Raw genomic sequence first — 25,942 nt, forward strand, 5'->3', positions numbered from 1 at the left:
CAACTTTCTAAACTCTGAAGCTTTTGCTTGTGTTTGTTAAGCATCACCAATTTTATTAATGTTGTGACATTTATAACTATTGCCTTGGATACAGATGTTTCAGTAGCCTTTTTTCAAGAAATCCCGCAATACTGCCAATAAGAAGAGGCTTTGCTTTTAAATACTGAACCAAACAACGCCAGCATAATGCTGCCCCTGTGTGTCATTTTATAAAGCATGCCAGTATTCCGGAAGCAAAAGAGGTGTGCCACGTAACACAATAGCGTCTAGAGTGATGGCTCATCCTTTTTACACAGGCATCGATTAAGTGCTGTGACTACCTCCGATGCTGGCTTAAATGCAAGATTACAATAACCCATCCCTATTCCGTGTTCATACCTTTTACTCCAAACAGCATGGTGTAATAAAGGCACAATATTCCTGCCTTGAAGAGGCTGTGTAAAAGGGGCTAATGACTTTACAAAACTCACTGCCCTTGTATGCAAATAAAAAAGCTCAGGACATGATTTTCAGTAGATTGATGGGTTTCAGTCTTGTTCCCTGCATTTCATTAATGAAGTCGGTGACAAGGATTTCAAATCTGCATTTGCATTGTATTAATTTAATGGTACAGAACTTGAATTAACAACATTTACATAAAAAAGAGTCAAGGGCCAAATCATAGCAACAGGCATGCCTCCTCAAGATAACATGGCTGGTACCCTCAGTCTGCTTTTTCTCCATATTCTACAACATTCTTGCCTAGAAATATTTGTCATGCCGTTTTATAAATTGACATTCAACTTTGTGATGCACTGTTGTGATAGAAAGCAGACACAAGATTAAAAGACTAAACAACAGGCTTTATTCAGCTTAAAGTCTCTGCTGTAGCTAGCTGTGCTCTGCTCCTGAGTGACTGACCTCGAGAGGGGCTGGATGTGACTTCTATCCTGGGTGGGGTTTGGTCCACTCAGGTTGACTGATTGACAGCCAGCCAGGTGTTGTCTGTCCTCCAGTGATCTTCCTGCAGGTACAGTGGTCATCCACTGCAGTAGGCTAGTGGTGTATCACCACAAACTTCATAAAGCAGAAACTTCACTGCCTTTTACAGTGAGGTGCTTCTTGTGGATAATCTAGAGTTTAATTTTACCAATGCAATATATAAACGGGCTGGATGAACTCAGAAGGTCACGAGGGAATCCAGAGGAAGTAAAAAGCAATCAATGTTTTCAACATGAAACCTTTGTTAGGAATGTGAAAAAACAGACAGACCTGAATAAAGTGGGGTGAGGGGGTTAGGAAGCGAGGAAAAGAGGGAGGAGTACTGGCTGTAATGGGTGGATGCAGGTGGGAGGGTAGATGGGAAAGCAGCTGAGAAATGATAGTGGGAGAGGCCAGATGATAAAGAAGGTTAGCTCTGATCGGAGAAGGAAGAGAAGGTGTTGGGGAGAGCTGGAGGAAAGGAGATAGAGGAGTAGGAAGCACCTTATCGAACCTGTATTGGAAATCCAAGTGTACAAAATCCACCTGCTCCCATCTATCTACTATGTTTATTATCCTCAAAGAACTTGCGCAACTTAAAGTACACGTCAAACAAAACATGCTTTTTCTGAATCCCTGCTGTGTCTGCGTGATGGAACAATATGTATCCAGATGTCTCGCTGTTCCTTCCTTACTGATAGCTTCAAGCATTTTCTGTATAACTTCTAGTTATACCTATAGTTAACCAGCTTTAGCCTGCATTCTTTAAACATTGATGTGACATTTGCTGTCTTCTAATCTCTAAGGATGTGCTAAGAGGCCATAGAATTTTGGTAATTATCACAAATGCCTCGACTAGAACTTTCAGTACCCTAGGATGTATTCCATCAGGACCAGTGGACTTGTCTACCTGTAGATCCATTAGTTTCCTCAGCACCACCTCTTTAGTGACATCACATCCCTAATCCCCCTCAATGGCTAATAATATGTCTTCTACTGTGATGACTGACATAATTTAGTAAAAGAAAAACATAAATGCTGAAGAAACTAAACAGGTCAAACAGTGCCTTTATGTAGCAAAGGTAAAGATACATCACCAATGTTTCGGGCATGAGCCCTTCATCGAGGTGTGGGGGAACATGGTAGATACCCGAACAAAAGGGGAAGTGGGGGGTCATGAGGGTGGGAGATAATAGGTTGGGGGGGGGGGAGTCTAGGCTAGATGGAGAGAGAAAGGAAGTAGGAACTTGAATAACTAGTTAAAGGGGGGGGGAGGGGGAAAGCAAGCTGATTAGTGGAAAGCAATGTTCATGCCGTGGGGTTGGAGAGTGCCCAGATGAAAAATGAGGTGTTGTTCCTCCAGTCTGAGGGTGTGAAAGGCCATGGACAGATGTGAGCTTGAGAGTGTGACTCAGAATTGAAATGGTTGGCTACAGGGAGGTCACTTTTGTTGCGGAGGAGAGGAGGTGCTGGGCGAAGTGATCTGCTAATCTAGTACTTCAAGGCTGTGGCCATTTCTCCATTACCCAATATTAATTCCCAATATGTTCTTCCAGGGGACATGTTCTCTGGCCACACTTTTGTGCTTTATATTATTATAAAACTTTACAACTTGTTTTTATATTTTGTGCCATTTTACTTTCATAATCTCCCTATTCTCTGTTTAGTGGTTCTTTATTGCTTTTTAAAGATTTCCAAATCTTCCAGTTTCCCATGACTCTTGGTGACTTTGTATGCATGAACTTCTAATTTGATGCCTCCCTTTATTTCCTTAGTTACTCCCTATCTTTGCTGTCATAGCTTTTAACTGGAATATCCTTTGTTGAGCACTGAAAATTCTCTTGATATCCTCAACTGTCTCACCATATATCCTGTGTTCCCAGTTGACATTAGCCAACTCATACGTTATCTCATTGTAGTTTCCTTTGTTTAGGTATAATACAGTGGTTTAAGATCAAGTTATTGCACCCTCCATTTGTGTGAGAAATTCAATCATATTGCGTTCACACTTTGTGAGAGGATCCTTAACTCCTGAGGTCTCCAGTTTCCTCCCACTGTTCGAAACGTACCGGGGGTTGTAAATGGAATGGCACAGGTTTATGGGCTGAAATGACCTGTTATCATGCTCTGTCTAAATTTAAAGTCCCCCATGACCAATTGCTATTCCATTCTGACATGCATCGGATATGTCTTGGTTTATTAACTGTGTGCTGTATTATCACTGGTGGCCAATGGACAAATCCCACCAGTGATATTGCCCCCCCTCCCCCATGATAGATTACATTGAGGAAGAAAGGTACATGATATATGCTAATAAACCTAAAAGAAGGTGGGAAGAAAGTTTTTTAAATTAACAGACCCTTCTGGCCACGAGACCACACCACCCAAATGCACTCAATTGACCAATCATCCTTTTAACCCCTTTCTTATGTGGAACCTTAAGTCTGGCGTGAGGAGTTGGCCAGATTGTCTATTTTATGTATTGTACTACAGAACCGAACAGGAGTGTGGATATGACAACGGCTCTGTATACGCTTATCTTTGTGAGGTTTTTCAGTTGGTTGTTTTTCCAGACTCTTTTGTGTAGTCTTCCAAAGGCGCTATTTGCCTTGGCGAGTCTGTTGTCTATCTCATTGTCGATCCTTGCATCTGATGAAATGGTGCAGCCGAGATAGGTAAACTGGTTGACCGTTTTGAGTTTTGTGTGCCTGATGGAGATGTGGGGGGGCTGGTAGTCATGGTGGGGAGCTGGCTGATGGAGGACCTCAGTTTTCTTCAGGCTGACTTCCAGGCCAAACATTTTGGCAGTTTCCGCAAAGCAGGACATCAAGCGCTGAAGAGCTGGCTCTGAATGGGCAACTAAAGCGGCATCGTCTGCAAAGAGTAGTTCACGGACAAGTTTCTCTTGTGTCTTGGTGTGAGCTTGCAGGCGCCTCAGATTGAAGAGACTGCCATCCGTGCGGTACCGGATGTAAACAGCGTCTTCATTGTTGGGGTCTTTCATGGCTTGGTTCAGCATCATGCTGAAGAAGATTGAAAAGAGGGTTGGTCTTCTACCGGCACCACCTACAGCTCCTAGAACGCTTCCACCAGCGTTGTCTCCGCTCCATCCTCAACATCCATTGGAGCGCTTTCATCCCTAACGTCAAAGTACTCGAGATGGCAGAGGTCGACAGCATCGAGTCCACGCTGCTGAAAATCCAGCTGCGCTGGATGGGTCACGTCTCCAGAATGGAGGACCATCGCCTTCCCAGGATCGTGTTATATGGCGAGCTCTCCACTGGCCACCGTGACAGAGGTGCACCAAAGAAAAGGTACAAGGACTGCCTAAAGAAATCTCTTGGTGCCTGCCACATTGACCACCGCCAGTGGGCTGATAACGCCTCAAACCGTGCATCTTGGCGCCTCACAGTTTGGCGGGCGGCAACCTCCTTTGAAGAAGACCGCAGAGCCCACCTCACTGACAAAAGGCAAAGGAGGAAAAACCCAACACCCAACCACAACCAACCAATTTTCCCCTGCAACCGCTGCAACCGTGTCTGCCTATCCCGCATCGGACTTGTCAGCCACAAACGAGCCTGCAGCTGACGTGGACTTTTTACCCCCTCCATAAATCTTCGTCCGCGAAGCCAAGACAAAGAAGAAAAGAAGACTACAGAACCACCTCCCTCCTCCTTCTCTTCCCCCTGATCCCATCACTCTATCCTCCTCCCCATCCCATTACCTCTCCTCCTCATCCCACCACTGCCCATCCTCATCTTCATCCCACCCCTTCCACCTCCTCATCACACCCTCTTCTCTGAGATTACCCGGAATTGGGATAGATCATCATCCTCCTGATGAAATGAGGCCATTTGCCCATTCATGCCTGTACTGATTCCTTGAAAAAGTACTCCATTTGGTTCTACTCTTCTGTCTCCTGAGACCTATACATTTTTCCTTCAAATATTTATTTTATTCCACTTTAATATTTTAAATTGACTACTCTTTCAACTTGCTCTTCCTTTTTCCCTCATTGTCAGTTAACACATTTAAGATTTGATTAGTATTCCTTCGATCCATATGAAATAGTTCTTCCTTGTTTACTCATTTCAACATTGCCACTGATTTTGAACATCAATAAAGCATCCTTAATATTATGAAAAACAATTGATTTTCTGCAACTTGTCTATATAACTGGAATACTCATTTTGTTGCTGCTACCATTCTAATTCGTTTACCTACACTTGCACTGAGGCTTTAGTGGTACTGAGTTTCAGACAATATTGCAACTAATCTTTTATAAAGATTCCACATTATATGCAAGTATCTGTATTCTCTGCCTTTTTTTATAACATGAAAAATCCCATATGGGTTTTTAGCAGTCTTCAAAAACTAAACTAATGTATATACTAGATCTCTATTTCATGTATTGTACAGGTGTCTCCTTAATTTTCATAGCAAAATTGAATAATTTCACCTCTGTCTCTGTTGTGGATGAACAGAAATAGCTCAGTCTTTCACTGTGAAATTACAGAGCTTATACTTCTCCTGAAATATAAAATAAAATTGAGAAGTTCCAGCTGAAAAATAGCTATTTGTCAAACAGTGAAATCGTTTAAAAAATGTATGTAGTATAAATAGCATCTTGCCTGCCAGTGGCCAAATGATCTCATTGATCTATCCTATTTAAATCTGTTCCAAATCTCCTAAATATTTACCATGTTTCTAAGATTTATGTCTTCTGCAAACTTTGTAATTATCCATACATACACAAGTTCAACTCACTAATATATATCAGAAGAGCTTGACAAGAACTAATGATAAACATTTCCCTCTGGTTTGTATAACACCTTTCATCACAGTTCTGCGTCACTTACCCAATTTCCTTTCCATGTACCCACTACTCAATAGAATTTGCTAACAATTTGTTACATATTTCATAAACATTTGTTCATAGGTCATAAACTGACCCCATCAAGACTTTCCATGACTTGTTAAAAGGCCCAATTAACTACATCAAACATGATTTCAAAAGAGCAACTAGTTATATTTTGTCCACCCATATCTTTCCAAGAGCCAGTTACTCTGTCGTAGATAAATGTCTCCAAAAGTTTCTTCATTACCAACGCAATTGTGTATTTATTCTTTGAACAGGTATATATTCAACAATCCTCTGGTCTTCAGACACAATCCATCTACTGAAGATCTTCCACAATTGTCACAATCGCTTCCCTAAATAGGCTAGGCCATCTTTGGGAAATTCAATAATTCATAACTCAATCACTCTGGCAAAGCAGTGTACACTATAAAATTTCTCTAGATAAATAAAATGAGGTTTTTTTCTCCTTGAGGCATTTTTAAATTGAAATCTTTTCATTCTCCTCCTCTGCATCAGTTGAGAATATTCTGTTCTCAGGGATCAAATAGATCTGCAGCTGTGATTTCATTTTGCACAGGAACTACCAGACAAATCATAAATTCTGCTTTGAACAGAGAAATGTTCAATAAAATGCATATCTCTAGGCAAGCAATTCAGTGCACTTTATCTCCCAGGATATGCAAAGCACAGGATGGAAATTTTGGAACTGTCCAATTTCTTCTTTTGCAGGAATATCGAGGAAACATTTTTTAAATTGCATCAAAAAACCTTCAGAGCACACAACAACTTAATTTCAATCAGTGTGCATTTCCTGCATCCCAGGACAAATTGATACTTGTTTATCAACACTTAAGGTACAGGATGATAGGAATGAAAGTGCTCCATATCCCAGCCTTCAGACATCTTGGCACTTCCAAAATTTGGCAAGGGACAGGCAATCTGCATGAGGAATTTACTGTAATGAAATATTCTGTCATTTTGAATCACAGGATAGATTTAGCTTCTTGTCTGGCTTCAAAGGACTATTCAACAATCAACAGGAAATAAACAAGTTTGCCGGAGCATTCTAACAAGAAATGCAGGCAAGGGGTATTCTATCCACTATTCAAGTGATATGATAAAGATGCCACATTGGTCCCAAAGTTTCACATTGCAAGCATGCATGAACTATAGAACATTAGACTTCACTTCTGGAAGGAAACAGTAACAGATTAACCATTTAGGCTCCGTGTCCCTGTTTTCAGGGACTACAACAAGCGCAAATACTCCATGTCTCCTTTTTCCAGGACTTTTTATACCCAACCACCAGCTGGTTCATACTGGTGCTTGTACTGTAGTTTATCCATGGACCTAGTGTGGTGGTACACCACTGGCCTACTGCAGGGGGTAACTTCCGTATCAACAGGAGAGTAAAGGGGACAGGACTACACCTGGCTGGCTGTCAATCAGTTGACCTGAATGGATCAAGCCCCACCAGGTCGGGTGTCATCCACCCTCCAGGAAATAAGGCTACGGTGGCCTCCGAAGTGTCTCAGAGTTACTGCAGCTACAGCCAGCCTGGCTCTGTGGAAGTCTTTGTGGATTAAAGCCTGTTGTACAGTCTTTACCTTGTGTGTGTCTGATTCTGTCTAACACACAGTCCAGAATATATATAATAAAAGGTTAAAAATGGCTGGAGTCCAAAATGTTAAGTTTAAAGAAAGTTAAGTGAGGCACTCAGGAAGCACAGTTACAGGCAAATGACTCCCAACGTTCATAATAAAATACTGACTGGAGGAGTCAGCATCCATGAGTAGAAATGGTCAATAAATGTTTTGCATTTGAACTTTTTATCAAGACAAAGATAAAAATGTGAAATGAGATATACTGTTGTTATGAATCCAGAGGACCCATAAACCCAGCAGCAGTAGATATTCACCAAGACAAATGGTTACTTAAACAAAAGTTTTTAATTATCTTTAAACATGAAAACAGAATCACACTTTAACTTAATTAACCTAACTTAACCCCCTTCTAATTCTAAGTGCACATGTGTGTAATGTATGTGTAAGTTCAGAAAAGTTCTTTGGTTCACAGTCCAAACTCACTTCTTATTCTTCCAAGTTCACTGGTTGCAGGCAATTCTTATACTGTGTGCAGAATTTAACATTTATAATACCAGGCTTTGGTGCTTGAAAGGTAAATGGTTACCGCTCAGGAAAGTTCTTATCGGTTTACAGAGAGAGATTTGTTACTTCCATCAGCCACTTCAGTGTCTTGCTGAGAAAACTTGCCTCTTCAGAGTTCTCCAGATGATAACCTCTTTCTTTCAGGTCACCACAGAGTTCCTTTTTGTTTCTCTTATTCCAAGTGAAACATTAGACAGGCAGTCCTCTCTTGCATGAACCACAAGGGCTTTGACCAGGCCATCTTCCAAATGGGGCTTTTCACAAGCTTGCCAGCTTGTCCTATTCCAGTCCCACCTGCTTCTGCCGGCTGTAACACCGTAGAAGTGATCTCTTTCTCTGTGTCTCTCTCTCTGAGTGAAAGCTTGTTTGACTTTCTCTGCTTGCAAAACCACATGACCCTCTTAGAATAACAAGTTCTGTTCCAGACCATTTGCAGCTCCAAAAAGATCTTTCATGTGTTCCCTTTTGTAAAGAACAATCCATTAGTGAAGTCTCTTGAGGACTCTTCAAAGCTCTTGCAAAGGCAGTGGAGCTGATATGTCTAGCATTAGCAGAGCTCCAGTATTTTGAATAAGATCTGTTTTAAAGCGTTTGTATGTAACCTACTCTAACAAACCTTTCCCAATTTATCTCCCAGAAATATATCTATATACTCTGTCACACTGTATATAAAGGGGGAAAGAAGCTGGAAGAGGAGCCCTGAGGTGATGAGATGGAGGACAGAAGGTGTAGGGGTGGAGACACAGGTATAGGGAGAAACTATAAGGATGATAAATTGCATCCTCGACATCAGAATGAGAAATTTTATCAATATAAAAATTGGCAGACATCAATAAAATGTCATACCCCAATTGTACACTCTTGTTCTTAATATTTTGCTGCCATTACTGCTTCCACTGGACAGCTGAACACACCACTGGCATCTCCATTGCTTGAGATTTTCTGGACCCACACAGGACTAGATGAAATTGCAAGTTTCTACTGTAATTTACTATAGTCTACACAACCTCTTTATCAGGAAGACTCAACCCTTGCAAGCATTTGTAACTGAGCATCAGTGGAGCAGAAGGAATGAGAAATGGGCAGTATAGGGGAAGGAGGTGGACATTGAAGAGGAGGAGAAAATCTGGACCTTGCCCTTCTGGATGGACTATCCACAAGTAACATGTCCATCCTACCATGAATATAAATGTGCCAATTTTGTACCATTTAGCTTTCTGCCACAGTAAATTAAAATGGATAATGAAAGCTATCCACGGATAACCTGATTCTTGACTCTGGTATGAAATCCATTTGCACGTGGGGAGCTGAATTGACAACTGGTATCTCCATTGTCTGATTTGTTCTGAAAGAACCCAGGAGCAGTTGAAAGAGCAAGTTTCCACAGAGATCCCTGAGAGCACACCACCAGCCTCCAGTCTAAAAAGCAACCCTCCTTTACAAACCTCTGACTTATTCCACGTTGTTGACCTGTTGAAGTAGGCTGATGTGCAGAACAAAAGGTCTTCAAAAGGCTATCATATATGCTAGCATACAAGACGGTTCTTGAATTTTAAAAATGTCACCCCAAAACTGGGGCTGTCTTATAACCTTAACCGCGAAGTCTCAGTGCTCCCCCACGTCTGCACTTTTCGTTGGCTCTGTTCATGCTTTAAATGGCCTGTTAAAGGAACCAACGGTGGTTTATTTTTAAAATATGCTAATAAAATGTAAACCTTTACTGGATAATTTGCTTTTAAAATATTGTGAATTAATATATTAAATGTGCCTAGCAGCATCACCCCACTGGTCAGCGATAAGTGCCAGACTTGGCATAGTCTTATACAGCAAGAGTAAAAGAATTAGGTAATTTCATTTTTGATATTGATGAGGATCTGAGTTGCAACAAATTCCCGTTACTGATGTTGTTGTTCAGTGTTTCTCTGTAGTTTGTGAGATTTTTTGGTGATGAAGCTGAGTGGTTTGCTAGGCAGTTAAAGGTCAATTGTGAAGCATAGAGTGGAATCACAAAATGATTAAATAAGTTCCGAAAGACAGGTTTTCTTAGTGGTAATAATGAAGAACTTTCATTGATAACACATTGTTCTGATTTCACATTTTTAATACAAAGCTGAATTCATTCTGAAACAATCTTGGATCCTCAGGCAAGTCTTCTGCATTAGGAGCTTAGTATTACAACCAATATGCTCTTTGTATCCTGTAGATTCCTCAGAAGGTTCTGTTGATTTTTTTTTTAATGTATCAATGACATCAAAATGAAAGACACTTGTACAGGGCAATGAAACAATTTCCTTTTCAGGAACTCACTGTTGCCACCGAGTCCTGGTATTTGGGAGATTTAATTTCAGAGTAAAATCTAGAATAATACACTTCACCTCAGTAGTTGCTTCTACTGTATTGTCCTGATTATTTTTCTATTTCCTGTATCAGTCCCCATGTGATTTCCATTTGTGAGATTGTAACTTAAGTACAAGTAATAATGGTAAAGGTGGGGAGCTGGGAGCCTCACATCTATTGAGCATCAGATTGAAACTTGCCTAACTTGTTTGTGGTAGATTTTCCTGAGATAGGAGTACTAAACATAGTTAAGTTGTACTCCTTTAAATAACGTAAATATTTTCTCTGGAAGTGCAAAGTGAATGTGCTAATGCTGCTGTTAAAATATTAAATTAATGGCAACTGATCACTGATTTTAGGCAGAAATCAGAAAGGCTGTAGCAAGCATCACAACTGAATCTAAAGAAGACAGTCTGATATCTACTGCCTTGACAGATGAAATCAACAGGCACATCTCTCCATCACTTCATCTTTCCATGGAGCAGGGTTTTCCCTTCAGAAGCAGCGCTAGTCCCTTGGTAACCACACTCCACTTAACTGTTAATCATTTATGTTTTTATCTGCAGCATTTCAATGTTATGATTAGCTATCCTATTTTATATTTGGCAAATAATGCAGCTATAAAGAGCTTGTTTGTTCAAACATTAATTTTTCACCAGAGACAACGACATATAAATATGCACATATACTAACAAAAATTGCACACCAATTAATAAAATATCCACAACTGTTTGCTGCAAATGGGGTAAGATGAAGAAGTGAGAAATTGAAAGTGTTTAAAAACATTTAAAACTGAGAAAGATTAGTTGGAGATTAAAGAAATTTAAATACTCATTTTCTTTTTATTAATTATCTTTGCATCTGTAAGGATGTTTTCTCATCACTTTGCCAGGACAACTCATCTATGGATCTTATCACAACTCTAGTCCAAAAAGATAACAGGGAACTGAATTTCACAGGTAATAATGAAAGTGATTACTCTTAACATCAAAGCAGCATTTAACTACCATATTTGATGGTAGTTAAGACCCCTTTTTCCCCCCCCAAAAAATCACCCAATAAATCACCCCGGACTTGTATGCGAAAGTGAAATTTTGGAGAGCATGGTATTGCCACCTGGACCCAGTATCAGGGATGGAAGGATCTCCCCAAGGCCCGGGGCGTCACTTGAAACCCCACTGCTGCTCCTAACCTTAACCCCCCCCCGAGCACCACTGCCACCCCTAACCCAAACCCTAACTCCTCTGAGCACTATTGCTGCTGCTGCCGCTATCCCAGATGTACGTGGCAGTCGTGAGACCTGGCCTACCCATAAATACCCTAAAATATGTACACTAAAAAATTTTAATTCTTAAAAATGCTTAATATTCCCTGCTGAAGCAGTTGGGGGAATGGGGGGTGGCAGTGTCCATAAATGCTTTTGTGTTGGGTTTGGACATGCTTTTTATAAAAATGACCTTGAGCCTGGAGTCACATTCATAGCTTGTTTTATTTTACCGTACACTTAGTGAATATCTACATGCGCAGGCTTTTCCCTGCTAGTCCTGAGCCTCTCTCTCCAAGATGTGGGTCCCGCCCAGTGATGTCATCGACCTGCTCGATATCCCACCAATAGTGTTACACCACATCCCTCTTTGTGTTCGAAGCCCTCTTTTCTGTGGCTTCGCCCGCTACATTTACCTTTACACTTTCCAATACAAATATGCATTCAATATTTACAATGCATGTCTTTCTTGACTCTGGGTGTTTTACAGTCTCTGTGGATTCAGTCTCTGCAGTCTCTCTACTTTTCATCCAGGCCTTGTTCTTATTATGCCAGGTGAACTCTGTGTTTCAGTCAGCAGAGTCTCTGGACCTGTCTTTGCAGGAGTGTCTATTTCCAGCCAGTGCTCTTGTTGCTTTTCATCTGGAGATTCTGGTATGGGAATAAGGTGTTGGCGATTCCATCTCAGTGCCCCTTGTGGTCCACTAACCACATATGATTGAGGGCTGTGGTGCACGGAAGATACTGTATCTTGCTGCCTTGCATCGGAGATCCACACCTCATCTTGTGCCAGTTTTTCCAGGTCACTCATTCTGTGTCTCTCGTTATACCACTTCACATTCTTACACCTCTTCTCCTAGTTCTGGAGTTGTAGCAGGTCTGGGAATTCCAGCTGCCATCTCTCTGGAAGGGTTGATAGAGTCATGCAAAGGCGACGTTCCATTAGCAATTGGGCTGGACTGTAGCCATTGCTCAGTGGTGTGGCTCTGTACACCAATATGCACAGTAAGGGTCTTTCGCTTTCTTGAGCAAGTTCTTCACTGTTTGTACTGCTCGCTCTGCCTCGCCATTGCATTGTGGATACTTAGGGCTACTGGTCACATGCTGGAACCCGTAATCCGCTGCAAAGGCTTTCACGTTTTGTCCAAAGAATTGTGGACCGTTATCATTTACTAATGTCTCTGGAATGCCATGCCATGCAAACATTAATTTTAAATGAACAATTACATTGCTAGTTTGTATTAGTTGTGCTATTTCTATGAATCTAGAGAAATAGTCCACTACTAACAAATAAGTGTTCTCTCCAAGAGTGAACAAGTCTGCGCCAAGTTTTTGCCATGGCCTGTCAGGGAATTTACTCGGCATCAGCGGTTCTCTTACGTTTGTCCTTTCCTGGATGCACTCTGCACCTCAAGACAATCTAGCTTATTTAATTACTCAGACCTGGCCACCACACTGTTTGACTGGCACATTCCCGGCACTTTACAACCCCCTGGTGATCCTCGTGTATTTTCTCCGGTACCTTGTTCCACATGTTAACTGGAATAACTAATCTAGTACCACAAAGGAGTACTCCATTGTGCACACTCAGAACTGCCCTCTCTTGCCAGTAGTGTTCGACCGGTCCTTGTAACTGGTTTCTGTCTGGCCAGCTTCCAATGCAGTGTTTCATGACCTGTGCATGCACACTGTCAGCGCATAGTTGCTCTCAGAGCTCTATCAGGTATCTGTCGCTTGTCGGGAGGCTTTTCCATCACCATCTCTACATAAATATTGGTGTCCTCCATGGTTTGTTGTTCCCTTCCATCTTGTAGTGGGGAGTGAGAGAGTGTATCCTCAGTTGTGAGGTTCTTCACAGGTGTGAGTGAGATCGTGTATGAGCATCTCATCAACCTCATCCTGAACCTCTGTATCCTTGGCGGCAGCGAATCCAGCGCCTGCCCACCTAGCAGACTCACAAGTGGTTTGTGGTCCATCTCCAACTCGAACTGTCGTCCCAAAATAAAATGGTTGAATCTCTCTTAGGCCCAAGTCAGAGCCAATGCCCCTTTTCCAGCTGCTTGTACTATTGCTCTGTTTCTGCTAGTGGTCTGGGAACATAAGTGACTGGTGACCAATTGTTTCCATCCTTCTCTAGTAATACTGCTCCCAGTCCATATCATGAAGCATCAGCTGATATTTTCAGTTGCCTATTTGGATCTTACAACTGAAGTACTGGTGTGGATGATAGCTCTCACTTGAGGTTACTAAATGTCCTCTGTTGCTCATTTCCCCAGCTCCACTGGTTTCTCTTGGACAACAGGTCTCTTAATGGTTTGTTCCTTTCATCCAGGTTTGGTAATGAACTTCCCTAGTTGGTTCACCATACTGAGGAAACCTCTGAGCTCACTAATGTTTGTCAGCTCCTTCATGTCCTGCACTGCTCTTGTCTTGTCCAGGTTTGGTCTCGTGCTAAGATGATGTACCCCAGAAATTTCACCTGCCTCCTTCCAAACTCACACCACCATGTTGAGAGTAACCCCAGCGTTTTCTGCTCATTCTAGGACTGCATGGACCCTGATGTCATGTTGGTCCTTCGTGGTCCCCCAAATGAGGATATTGTTCATGTGGCAGACAACTCCTTCCACGCCTGCGGTAACCTCGGTCACCATTCTGTTTGGAAGTGTTCAGGGGCAGAGGAGCTACCAAAGGGTAGATGGTTCAAATAGTAATGCCCGAATGACAAGATAAATGTCGTGTAGTGAGCTGATTCTTTGGACAAAGGAATTTTCCAAAATCCCATGTTCGCATCCAACTTGGTAAAATACTGTACACCAGTGAACATGCCTATTCACCGAAGGAAGTATAAACTTTTCTTCGCACACTGATCTATTCAAGGGTGTCAAGTCCACACAAATGCGAACATCTTTTTTATTCTTTCTCGGTGCTACCACCATGCCGCAACACCATTCTGTAAGCTCCTTTGTATGGCTGATAACTCTAAGTTTCTCCATTCTTTCAAGCTCTCTCTTCACTTTGCCCATGAGCGGCAATGGGACCCTTCAAGGTACTTTCAGTGAAAATGGTTTCACATCAGGTTTGAGTTTAATGATGTTCAGCTTCTGTACTACCCTGAGTCCATTGCAAAGTTTGGGGTATGTCTTCCTGACCGTCTCCTTGTCTCGGGCATCCAACCTGCCCACTAGCTGGAGTCTTACTGAAGCTGGTCTGCTCAACGGCACTGCTTGTAAGTCTCAACACGTACATTTCTTCTGTCATGCTCCTCTCTCTGTATGAAGTGTTGCTTTTGCCGATCCCAGGACCATCAATTTCACTCCCCCTGGACCACTGTAGAGTGGCTTGTGTGTTTTTCCTAGCTTGAACTATTGAGTTCAATTATATCTCTGGATATAATTCGTTTAAACACCTGCTCAGGAATGGCTGTAACATCAGCCCTTGCGTCAATTTTGAAGGTCACTTTGCTACCTCCTACATTGATGTTGGCCATCCAGGGCTCCTCGCCTGATGAACAATCTGTCCACATCCTCTGCTACCTCATTCATCATGTGGGTTGTCTTTTCCGTAGTGTCCTCGTTTGCCAAAGTTGTGGAATTCTGCACTCCTGGCTGGGCATTGAAATGCACTTGGGCATGTCTTGCGCTCTATTTTGCTCTGCATCATTATTTTAACTTTTTGCTGTCCTGGCATCTGCCCTTTGCCTTTAAACTTCTCCTGTCTTCCTCTCTTACTGTATCTACTGATAGTTTTGCTTGCACACGTTTCTCACAAGTCGGTTTGCTGTTGCTTTATCACCTCTGACTGTCTAGCCATTGTGACTGCTTTCACAAGGGTGAGGTCTTTGTCGAATTGCATCCTCTCCAACAGTTTGTCGTCATAAATTACGAGCTTCGGCACGAAATAATAATCGAACCCTCTCCATACTACATGGTACTGCTGTCGCTGCACGCCTGTTAAGTCTAGGCCTCATAGCATGTCGTCAGCCTTGTCCCCCATGCAGTATATCAGCGTATTCATCTTCAGAGGAATTATTTAAATTACTTTCCAGTCTGAAGCGCTCAAATCTTCTTAGCCACTTCTTCCACGCCTATGGCTTTGAGAAGTCAATGGGTTCTGGAGGTTTTATCATGAAAGTCGCCATTGGAGGAGCCATTACTCCCAATTGGGATGCCTCTACATGTTCAGGTCTATCCTCCATCTTGGCTCACCTCTTTCACTTTTATTCTTTCACAGCCTATCCTTCTCTCTGTGGCTCAAACTCCACTTCTGACACCATGTGTTGGGTTCAGACACGCTCGTTATAAAAATGACCTTGAGCCTGGAGTTGCATTGGTAGCTTGTTTTATTTTGCCATACATGTAATGAATATCTATATGCGCAGGCTTTTCCCTGCTAGTCTGAGCCTCTCTCTCCAAGATGCAGAAGTCCCACCCAGTGACATCATTGGCCTGCTCGATATCCCACCAATAGTGTTACACCACATATTCCAGTGGTTCTTGTATGCCATCAAATACGATACAATAAGTGTAACATCAAGGAGGCCCGATAAAATTGATGTCAATGGGTATCAAAGGAAAGCACTCAATAGTTCAATTTGTATCTCATATAAAAGTAGATGGATATGATCTATATGATGGATAGGAATCATCCCAGCTCAAGGAAATCACAGCAGGAGTTTTCAGGGTAATGTCCTAGCCTCAAACATTTTCAGCTGCTCCATCAAAATGGCCTTTCTTTTAACATAAGGTTAGATATATGAATGTTTGCTGATGAGTGCACCATGTTTAATTGCATGTGCAACTTTTCAGAAAATCAGTCTATAACAACATGCAACAACACCTACCCAACATTCCACTCAGACATGGGTCCCATTATCAATACACAAAGGGTTGTCAATGACTAGAAAGAACATGGCTACAGGTGAAATTGGTGTCGAGATATCCTATAACAAGTGACTTGCATCCACCTCATGCCTTTTCCACTCTACACAACATGTCAGGAACTTGTTGGAAATTGCAAACAAGTAAGTAGTTATAGCATCCAGGATGAAGCAATTTGCTGAATGAGCAACCCATTCACCATCATAAATACTTGTTCCCTCTATCAATTGAGTACCATGACTACAATATGAGTCATGTACAAAACAATCTGCAGTTGTTTGCTGAGGCGACTCTGACAATAATCCCAAACCTTTGACCTCTACCACCAAGAATGATGAATATCACCATCTTGCAATCTCCCCTCCAAGTCACACACCGTCCTGACTCAGAAATATATCACCATTCCTACCTCAGTGTAGATCTGGAACCTGCTTTCCAATAGGACTGAGTATTTTTTGTCAGAAGACCTTCAGTGAATTAACAAGGTGACTCACTGCCATCCTTTCAAGTTAAATTGTTGGAGGGCAATAAATTTTGACCTTGTCTTTGTTGCCCACATGCTAAAAAAAATGAACAAATCCCTTACTTAATTGTTTTGTTGTCAAAGAAACTCAATTATCTGCAGCCTTCTTCACCCAAAACCCATGTTGATAACATAAGGATATTTAAGCCCAAGCTTGATCAGTGGGAGCTACAATTATTGCCAAAAATGATGGAAAATAAGTGCCTTACTGGCAAGTTATATATTAACATAGCTAAAATTTCATACATCTAGGTTTTATTCAGGAAGGAAGGAAAAGGGAAGGTTAGGGAACACTGGCATCACTTGTTCAAGTGCCAAAATCCATTTTTAAGAAACAGAATATTTAGAAATGCTTGGGCAGAGACCATTTTATGAAAAAAGAACTTTATTTGACATGTAAAATCAGTTTTTGAGATTCTAATTAAAAGACAGATATGGGAACAAGTGAACATAGCATTTGTACATTTATAAAAGAGGTTGGTAAGGTATCACATGAAAAGTTGCTAAACAGCAAAAGAATCTGTGAGATCAGTGATAGAAAACAGTGTAAGTGATTATGTTCATACTGACGCTGGGTGATGTCACACGTATCACTGCTGGACCATATCTGTTGACAATTTTTAATAGTAAATTGAAGCAGTTTGTGTAGTAGATCCTAATGGCTGATTATACAAAGCTAGGTGGGAAATTAAACAATGAGGATGACACAGAAAGCCTGGAGTTCACAAAACTCCAAAAATGTGTTGTTGAAAATTATGTTACTGCAAATCAGAGCAATTTTGCAGACGTTTTTGCCTACCATTAGCAACCATCAAAACAATTGTATCTTCATTATTCAGTGTTGGCATTTTTCCAATATGAAACTCCTTTGTATGATGTGAAGACATGCAACACGTCAAATTCATCATCAGTAAGAGCATTGGTCTGAAAAGTATCAGTCACTTAAAGAACAACTAGATTTAGCCAAACTAATTGCTCCAAAACAATCAATTCTCCTTCACAGCCGGATTGCTACACAAGTCTGGAGGCTGAAAGCTTACCCAACTCAGCATTCAAACTGAAAATTGAGCCTTCCCTTCATATTTTACTACTGTACTTTTCTGTAAGCATAACCAACTTCCAACAAGGATGTGTCAAGATCCATCATTCTCCTTGATAGATGGCATGTTCATGACACTGGCTCAACAGGCCTCCTGCAGGAGGTTTTACACACAGCACCTTATCTATCTAGGATTTATTGCAAATCACAGTGGTATCTTAACTTCTTTAATTTGTAATAATCAGTAAGAATGAAGACATAGGAGCAGAAATAGGCTATTCAGCCCATTGAGTTTGCCCCAGTATGTCTAAACAGGCTATATTTTGATAAGGTCATTATCACCAAGATTTGCGACCTCACACAACTCTAAGTACAAGCTCACTTTCCATGCCTGGACAGTTCTCACTGTCCAAGTCAAGGTCATTATCAACTTCCTGGCCTCAGGATCATTACATCCTGGAACTATTGATACAAAACACATACTGTATCACAGTTGTTTGCTCATTGTTGCTTTTGGGAGGTCACAGATTTTTAAAATTTTTATTTAAATTTAGACATACACCATGGTAACAGGCCCTTTTGGCCCATGAGTCCGTGCCGCCCAATTTGCACCCAATTAACCTACACCCCAGGGAAAATCCATGCAGACATTTGGGAAAATGTACAAACTCCAGATGTTTGAAGCATTTCATAATAGTGGAGGTCAGTGCCACAAGCCGCTAGTCATTGAGGCCTGTTATTGTCACCATCTTGGGTACTGGGATGATGGTGGCTGTCTTGAACCCTGCGGCAACCATGTTGCTGTGAGGTGTTGAACGTGTCCATGAAGACTTCCGCAAATTGTTCTTTGCAGTTCTTCAATATCCGACCAGGTATATTGTCTGGTCCCACCGCGTTATGTGGATTCACCTTGGATAGGGTTCTCCTCACCTTGGCCATGGCTATGCAAGGGGGGGATGGAGCTTTCTTTCTTTGGTGTCATCCTGTTCTTCTCATCAAATCTTGCATAGAAGGTGTTCAGTCTATCTGGAAGGAAAGCACTGTTGTCTTTAATTTGCAAGGTTGACCTGTGATCTGTTATAGGCTTGATCCCTTGCCACACGTGCCTCCTTTCACTGGTGTCACACAGCTGTCTGTGGATCTTCTGTGCAAATGCTGCTTTGCCTTCTGGATTGCATTGGTGAGTTCATCCCTGGCTGATCTTAGTGTTATCCTGTTATCCTATTCCCTGTCCTGAAGTCAGTATCACGAGCTCTGATAAGTGTCTAAGCCTCTGCATCCAACCATTATTCAACCTACATCAACAGTTTCATTGGGGGGGTGAGGGTGGTGAGGGAGCACATCCTATCAAATTTAATGGGACTGTGAGTAAGGGGAAGGGTGTAAAGAGACTTCATGGAACAGAGACAAGCTAAGTGAGTGGGCAGTGACATGATGGATGAAATGTAATGTTGAAAATGTGAAGTCATGAATAAAACAGAAAGCTGCGTATTCAGTAAATGGTGACAGAATGGGAAATTCTGATCTGACCTTGTTAACCTGGCCAGTGAAGGCAGGCATTCAAGTGCAGCAAATAATTTAAAAAGCAAATGGTAATGATGTCCTTTGAACATCACCTTGAATTATTTCCTTTGTTCACCTGGTGATCTCTTGCGGCAGTGCTGTAATGGAGGATTTAGACCATGCTTTTGCTTATGCAAAAGTTGGTACTTTTTTGCATTCAACTTGGAGATATTAGAGAGATTAAACCTAAATTAAAACTGAATATGTATCCAGTTAAATTTGTTCAAATTGTTTTGGCAAAAGCTAGAAAATGTATTGCTATAACTTAGAAGTCTGATATTGATTTGGGAATGGATAGATGGCATGCAGAAGTTCAGAGTTGTATTCCACTTGAGAAAATTACTTATAATTTAAGAGATAAATATCATGCATTTTTTTTAAATATAGACCCCATATTTACAAACTGTTAGTATTAAAATTTAAATGAATCTCAAACATTCCCTTTCTCTTATCTTTATAAATATTTATATATTTAAAAGTATCAGAATCTGAAGTACTCCTGTTGTGGTTTTCTTGTCCCTCTTTTTCTTTATTTCAGTTTGTAGGGGGTTGGGGGATTTTAATAGGAGGGTTTTTTTTCTTTAGTATTTCTTTACTCTTTTTTTGCAAAATAGCATGTGTATTTGGATTAAGTTTGAAATATTGTAATATGTTTGCTAAGTTTAAATAAAGTTTATTTTAAATAAAGCTTTTAAAAAAGAGAGTTCTAGGGTACTTGAACCTGAAAACAGCAAAAAAAGTTCATGTATAGGGAAAAAAGGTAAAAATTTGTAAGTTGTTCTTTATTGTAAAGGGGTTTGTGTACAAGATTAAGGAAGTCTTACTTTATCTGTATCGAACTTTGGGAAGACTTCTCTTGTTTAGTTTTGGTCTTTATACATAAAAGAATAGTTTACTTTCTTTGGGGCAGTCCAGCATTGCTTTACTAAATTGGTTCCTGTAACAAGAAGGTTATTGTACATATGTGGAGGAATCTGATGATGCTCTTATTGCTGGAGTTTAAATGAATGAGCAGAGATCTCATTGGAACAAACGAATGTGAGATATTAACAGGGCCGTTGCTCAGAGGCTGTTTCCACTGCGAACAGTGTTCAGAACAAGAGAAATCCATTTCAGTATATGAGGTGGGCAAGATATGACTCAGGTTACTTCACTCAGCAGGTCTTTGAAATATTTTACTCATGAACCTATAGATACTCAGTTTCTTGAGTACAAAGTTATAGCTTCTTGGATTTTAAGGCAATTAAGTGATTTGGGAATCTGGCAAGCAAATAAATTTAAGATGAAGAATCTGCTAGGAGACGGATGTTAAAAGCTGGAAGCTTAGATGATCTTAAATGCATGATCACAGTGGATAGATGTAGAACATGATAGCATAATATAGGCCCTTCAGCCCACAATTTTGTGCTGACCTATCTAAACCTACTCCACAACAATCCCATTTTTCCTGACCTCACACCCATAAACATTTATTTTTCTTACCCTCTATTGAAAAAGTCAAGTTTAAATTCTCCTAAAATCTTTAAAAAAAAACACTCAATGGCAAATTGCTAAATATCAAAGAGAATTATCCAGACAGAATGTGTAACCTAAAGAGAAACAAACATCTTTTTTAAAGAAATAACCTGAGGTCTGTTAACAGGAAATTTGCACAAAGATGAGGATAGGAGTAAAAGTTCCAATTAGACGAGTGAAGGTATTTTTTGCAAAAAGGTACTTAGAGAATAAAATGCATTTACATGGCCTTTAAAGTTGTGATAAAACTATCTTTACATTTCAGCAACACCAGGATTGATTTTAATTCTAAAAGGTTAATTACTATTAAAAGTTGTTTTCTAAATTTTCTTAGCAAATCTTAAGACCATTAACTGCTGTTCTTCGGCCCTTCCATCCACCTGGGTGTGACTACCCTTGTTCCAATCATAACCTCTGCCAGGTGAGTGAATGTGTGGTCTAAAAGCCATTATGACTCAATTCGTGAGAGAACATGCCATCTAATAGACAGTTGGGATATTCTCTGCAGGAAGAATATTTTGCTGAAATGCATGATATTTTTAGTTTCTCTCTCCAAATCGAATTTTGGTGCACAGCATTTTATATTATTTGCTTGGCTTACAAATGGCATTGAAATCCTGTCTATTGATATCAACATTTCCTTGTGTATATTCACTATCCACAAAAATACTTTAATTGAAATGTCTGTTGTGTTTTTTTTTTGCACTACCAGGGAATTGCAATTGCTTTTGTGTCTTTAAAAAACAGTTAGGGTTACAAACACAATACAAAGAGCTGAATTAGAAAGCAGGCAAGTTGATACCGAGGGGAGAGAGCCAGATCAACCTCATCTGCGGAGCATTAACCAATCGAGATCTACACCAATCGAGGTGTAGAGCACGTCGAAAGAACCAAAGGCTTGTTGATCCAAACCAAGGCTTTTATTAACTAAAAGACTGGAGCGTATCGCATGTAGGTTGACCAGTCCAGAATGACCTGGTCTGGCTAGGAGAAACCCTTTAAGACCTGCCAGTAGGCGTGGCTATGCTCTCAGCCAATCACAGTGATCCTACACTACAACCTGTACATACACACATTGGTGATAGAATCTATACTATCACACATGGTAACTTAATAGATGGGCTTTAGTAAAGCCTTTGACAAGGTCCCACATGGGAAGTTAGTCAGGAAGGGTCAGGTGCTCAGTGTTCATGGTGAGGTAGTAAACTGGATTCAACTTTGGCTTTACAGTAGAAGCCAGAGAGTGGAGGCCTGTGATGGGTGGTGTGCCTCAGGCACCAGTGCTGGGTCCAGTGTTGTTATCTAGATGATAATGTGGGAATTTAGATCAGCAAGGTTGCAGATGACTAAAATGGGTGGCAAAATAGCAGGTGGAATTTAATACAGACAAGTGTGAGGTGTTGTATTTTGGAAGGACAAATCAACACTGTAAATGGTAGGGCACTGAGGAATGCAGTAGAACAGAGGGATCTGGAATACAGATACATAATTCCCTGAAAGTGGCATCACAGGTATGTAAAAGAGGTTTTGGCACATTGTCCTTCATAAATCAAAATATTGATTTCAGAGTTGGGTAAAATTATATAAGACATTAGTGAGGCCAAATTTGGAGTATTACTCAGATGTTGCCAGGACTTGAGAAACTGTGTTACGGGGAAAGGTTAAACAGGTTAGGACTTTATTCCCTGGAGCATCGAGAATGAGGGGTGATTTGATAGAAGTATGCAAAATTATGAGGGGTACAGATAGAGTAAATGCAAGTACGCCTTTTCCACTGAGATTAGGTGAGATACCATCCAGCGGATGTGGGTTAAGAATGAAAGGGAAAATTTTAAAAGCAACACGAGAGGGATCATCTTCACACAGAGAGGGGTGGGAGAGTGGAATGAGCTGCCGAGTGGTGAATGGGGCCTCAATATTAACATTTAAGAAGAATTAGGACAGGTACATGGATCGGAGAGGTATGGACCACTATGGACTGAGTGCAGGTCAGTGGGACTAGACAAAATAATAGTTTGCCACAGACTAGAAAGGCTGAAGGGCCTATTTCTGTGTTGTAATGTTCTATGGAGTGTAACCAATTTGTATGAAATACCAAAGACCTGCTGGGGTTCTTGGATTTTTTTTGGCAAATTGGGTAAAATAAAGGAAAGAGGAATTAGATACATTTAGGTTAAATTTTGGGCAATCTTCATTGGTTCCATTGTAAAAACATAGGTTCCATTATAAATTCATTGGGGTTGAATTTCCTGTCTAATCAGTATTAAAATTGTGCCTAATTTATTTATCAAAATGTTTGGTGAAATATCACACTGATTAGGAAGCAGTGTAACACAAAAAAAAGTCACAACTGAAAGCATAGAACGTACACAATCTGCTTGAAAACAATGATTTTATGTTTTAAATATTAGTCTAGAGACATAATTTTTGTGGAAATTTCAGTTCATATCCCTCACTAGTAACGTGTGAATATGCAGAATAAAAGTTTTTCTTGAATCTTTTAGATTCAGCTATCAATTCATATCAATCTCTCTGAAGCTCAGTAATAGTTCCTTATGCAAAATTGGCATTGATGTATCTTGTAAGATTAGTTCTTCAGCTCATTTCCTGCCTTTACAACATTGCCTGCAGTGGATTCTTCTCTGATTACCAATAAACATTATTGCAGATTGGCACATTCTTAAACATTCATATGAAATGCTGAGCCTCCAAACAAACACTATTTATTTGCAAATTTGGAGAGATATAAAAATCTTAGCCGAAAGAGCTGAAAATATTCTAAAGAATAAGGCCTCTGGGTTTTGTTTTAACCTGTCCAATGGAAATTTTTTGTGTTCAATCTTGAAAGTTAACCAAGCAAATACTCTTCCTTCTAACTAAACAAACGATTCCTGGGTGTTAATAGTATTGGATGAATAAGTGACATTGAGATGTGTAGAGCATGTCGAAAGAACGAAAGACTTGTTGATCCAAACCAAGGCTTTTATTAACTAAAAGAATGGAGCATATCACAAGTAGGTCGACCAGTCCAGAATGATCTGGTCTGGCTAGGAGCAATCCTTTAAGACCTGCCAGTAGGTGTGGCTACATTCTCACAGTCATCCTACACTACAATCTGTACATATACACATTGGTGATAGAATCTGTACTATCACAAGATGTTTGTGAGGACCCAGACATTGGTTTCATTTGGACGCTTCAAGTGTCACCAAAAGGGTCAAAATATATTTTACAATGATGAGAGGATGATATTTCTTCAAAATTGTTTATGTGGCAAAATATGTAATGTTTTCTATTAAAAATCCAAAAGATGATACAACCCATAACCTCCTTTATTTCCACTTCTCTCTTTTTCCAAAATACAATGGCCATCTTTTCATAGGCAATAGAATGTGAGCTCCGAGAATCTTCAACTGTTTTCTGCAGTTGAGTAAGTACTATTGCAATTCAAAAGAACAGTGAGGTCACCCACGTGTAAAATTTAGTGTCATTCAACACAAGCATACACTGGTGTTAGAAGTTAGAGCATTAAAACCTAATATTGACAATATGATTGGTGATACATCTTTTATATCTATGTGCAGGATTAAAAATTTCTTCTTGCCACTTGGACACAGTGCTCCACATTAACATAGTCACTCCTAATTGCCTGGATAGTCCTGACCATTGAGAAAAGCACAAGTTGAGAGTAAGCTGTTGGCATTGATTGTAATTCATATATTAATATACCAAAGCTCATCCTGTGGCAGTTTCATAAGCTCTGAGAATGTCTCCTAATTTTCCTCCAAAGCCAATGAACAACTAATGCTGCAGCATTGGAATCTGTTCTGAACTCCAATAACATCTTTCTGTCTGGAGATACACTGCAGCAAACATTTCAAAGCAACATCTTTAAGAAAAAAAAATAATCCTTTTGTTTCCCTGTTGACATGATGTAAAACCAATCCTAAGCCTTTCCATCACTTTATCACTGTTCAATATTTAAATTAATTTCTTTTAATTTTAACATCAATATTTTTGTAAGAAATATTGAAATGAATTGTCACTTAACTCTATATAAAACCATAAATTCAGACAACATGGCAACATTTAATTGGCAAGACAAAAATATTAGGACTCTTTATCAGAAAGTGTTCCATATAAGGAATAGGCTGTTACCCGGGGTAGAAATGAGGAATTCTAAGTTCTCCTGAATGAGGGATGGCTTCAGTGCTCATTATAACCTGTGGTTTTAACTTTTGATAGAAGATACAATTATTTTTACTTGGACATTATTAAAACTATTAACCAGTTTTTTGAATTTATTGAGTAGGTTTTGTATCAATTGAAAGGTAAACCTCAGATGTTGGTCATAAATAGTACAAATCCTGGGCAACTGAAAGCAGTCCATGTTCTTCCTTCTGGTCAATTGATGGAAAGCAAAGATCAATGCATTCACTTCAATTCACTGGCGGATTCTATGGAAAATTCTACAATACATCCAGGTGAAGGTACAGTGCATAATTAATAGACAAGATCAGAAACCAGAACAAATTATCTTATATTCACAGAAAAGTGGAGCTAGCCAGATTTTTAAAAAAAAGGATAATTAGCAAATTATGTAAAGTTAGAATTGTGTAAATGTAATGGGGTAAGAAACTTGACTTCTCAATGTGATCCCTATTGAAGGGCCTTGTCATATTTGAAGGTGGTAATTATATATATGAATTTTTTTAAAACTCATATTTCAAGAGAGCTGAAGCTTTTATCGTTCCACTTCAGAATAGTTAATGGGAATTCAGCATGTAATTTTCACATTATCAACCAATATAATTGAGAAAAAAAAATTATTTAAA

The 25,942-nt window shown here is 40.1% G+C and overlaps 1 protein-coding gene across 1 annotated transcript in view; it reads left to right on the plus strand.

Annotated features, from left to right (window-relative positions):
- tesmin (testis expressed metallothionein like protein) overlaps window positions 1-25,942 on the plus strand; it is a 77,948-nt gene that overhangs the window by 2,455 nt on the left and 49,551 nt on the right. The window contains exons 3-4 of the mRNA XM_069899094.1: window positions 21,442-21,528; window positions 25,420-25,597. Of these exons, the coding sequence (XP_069755195.1) occupies window positions 21,442-21,528; window positions 25,420-25,597 (265 nt within the window). The remainder of the gene's footprint in view (window positions 1-21,441; window positions 21,529-25,419; window positions 25,598-25,942) is intronic.

This window comes from Narcine bancroftii, chromosome 1, assembly GCF_036971445.1.
Source record: "Narcine bancroftii isolate sNarBan1 chromosome 1, sNarBan1.hap1, whole genome shotgun sequence".
NCBI lineage: Eukaryota > Metazoa > Chordata > Chondrichthyes > Torpediniformes > Narcinidae > Narcine > Narcine bancroftii.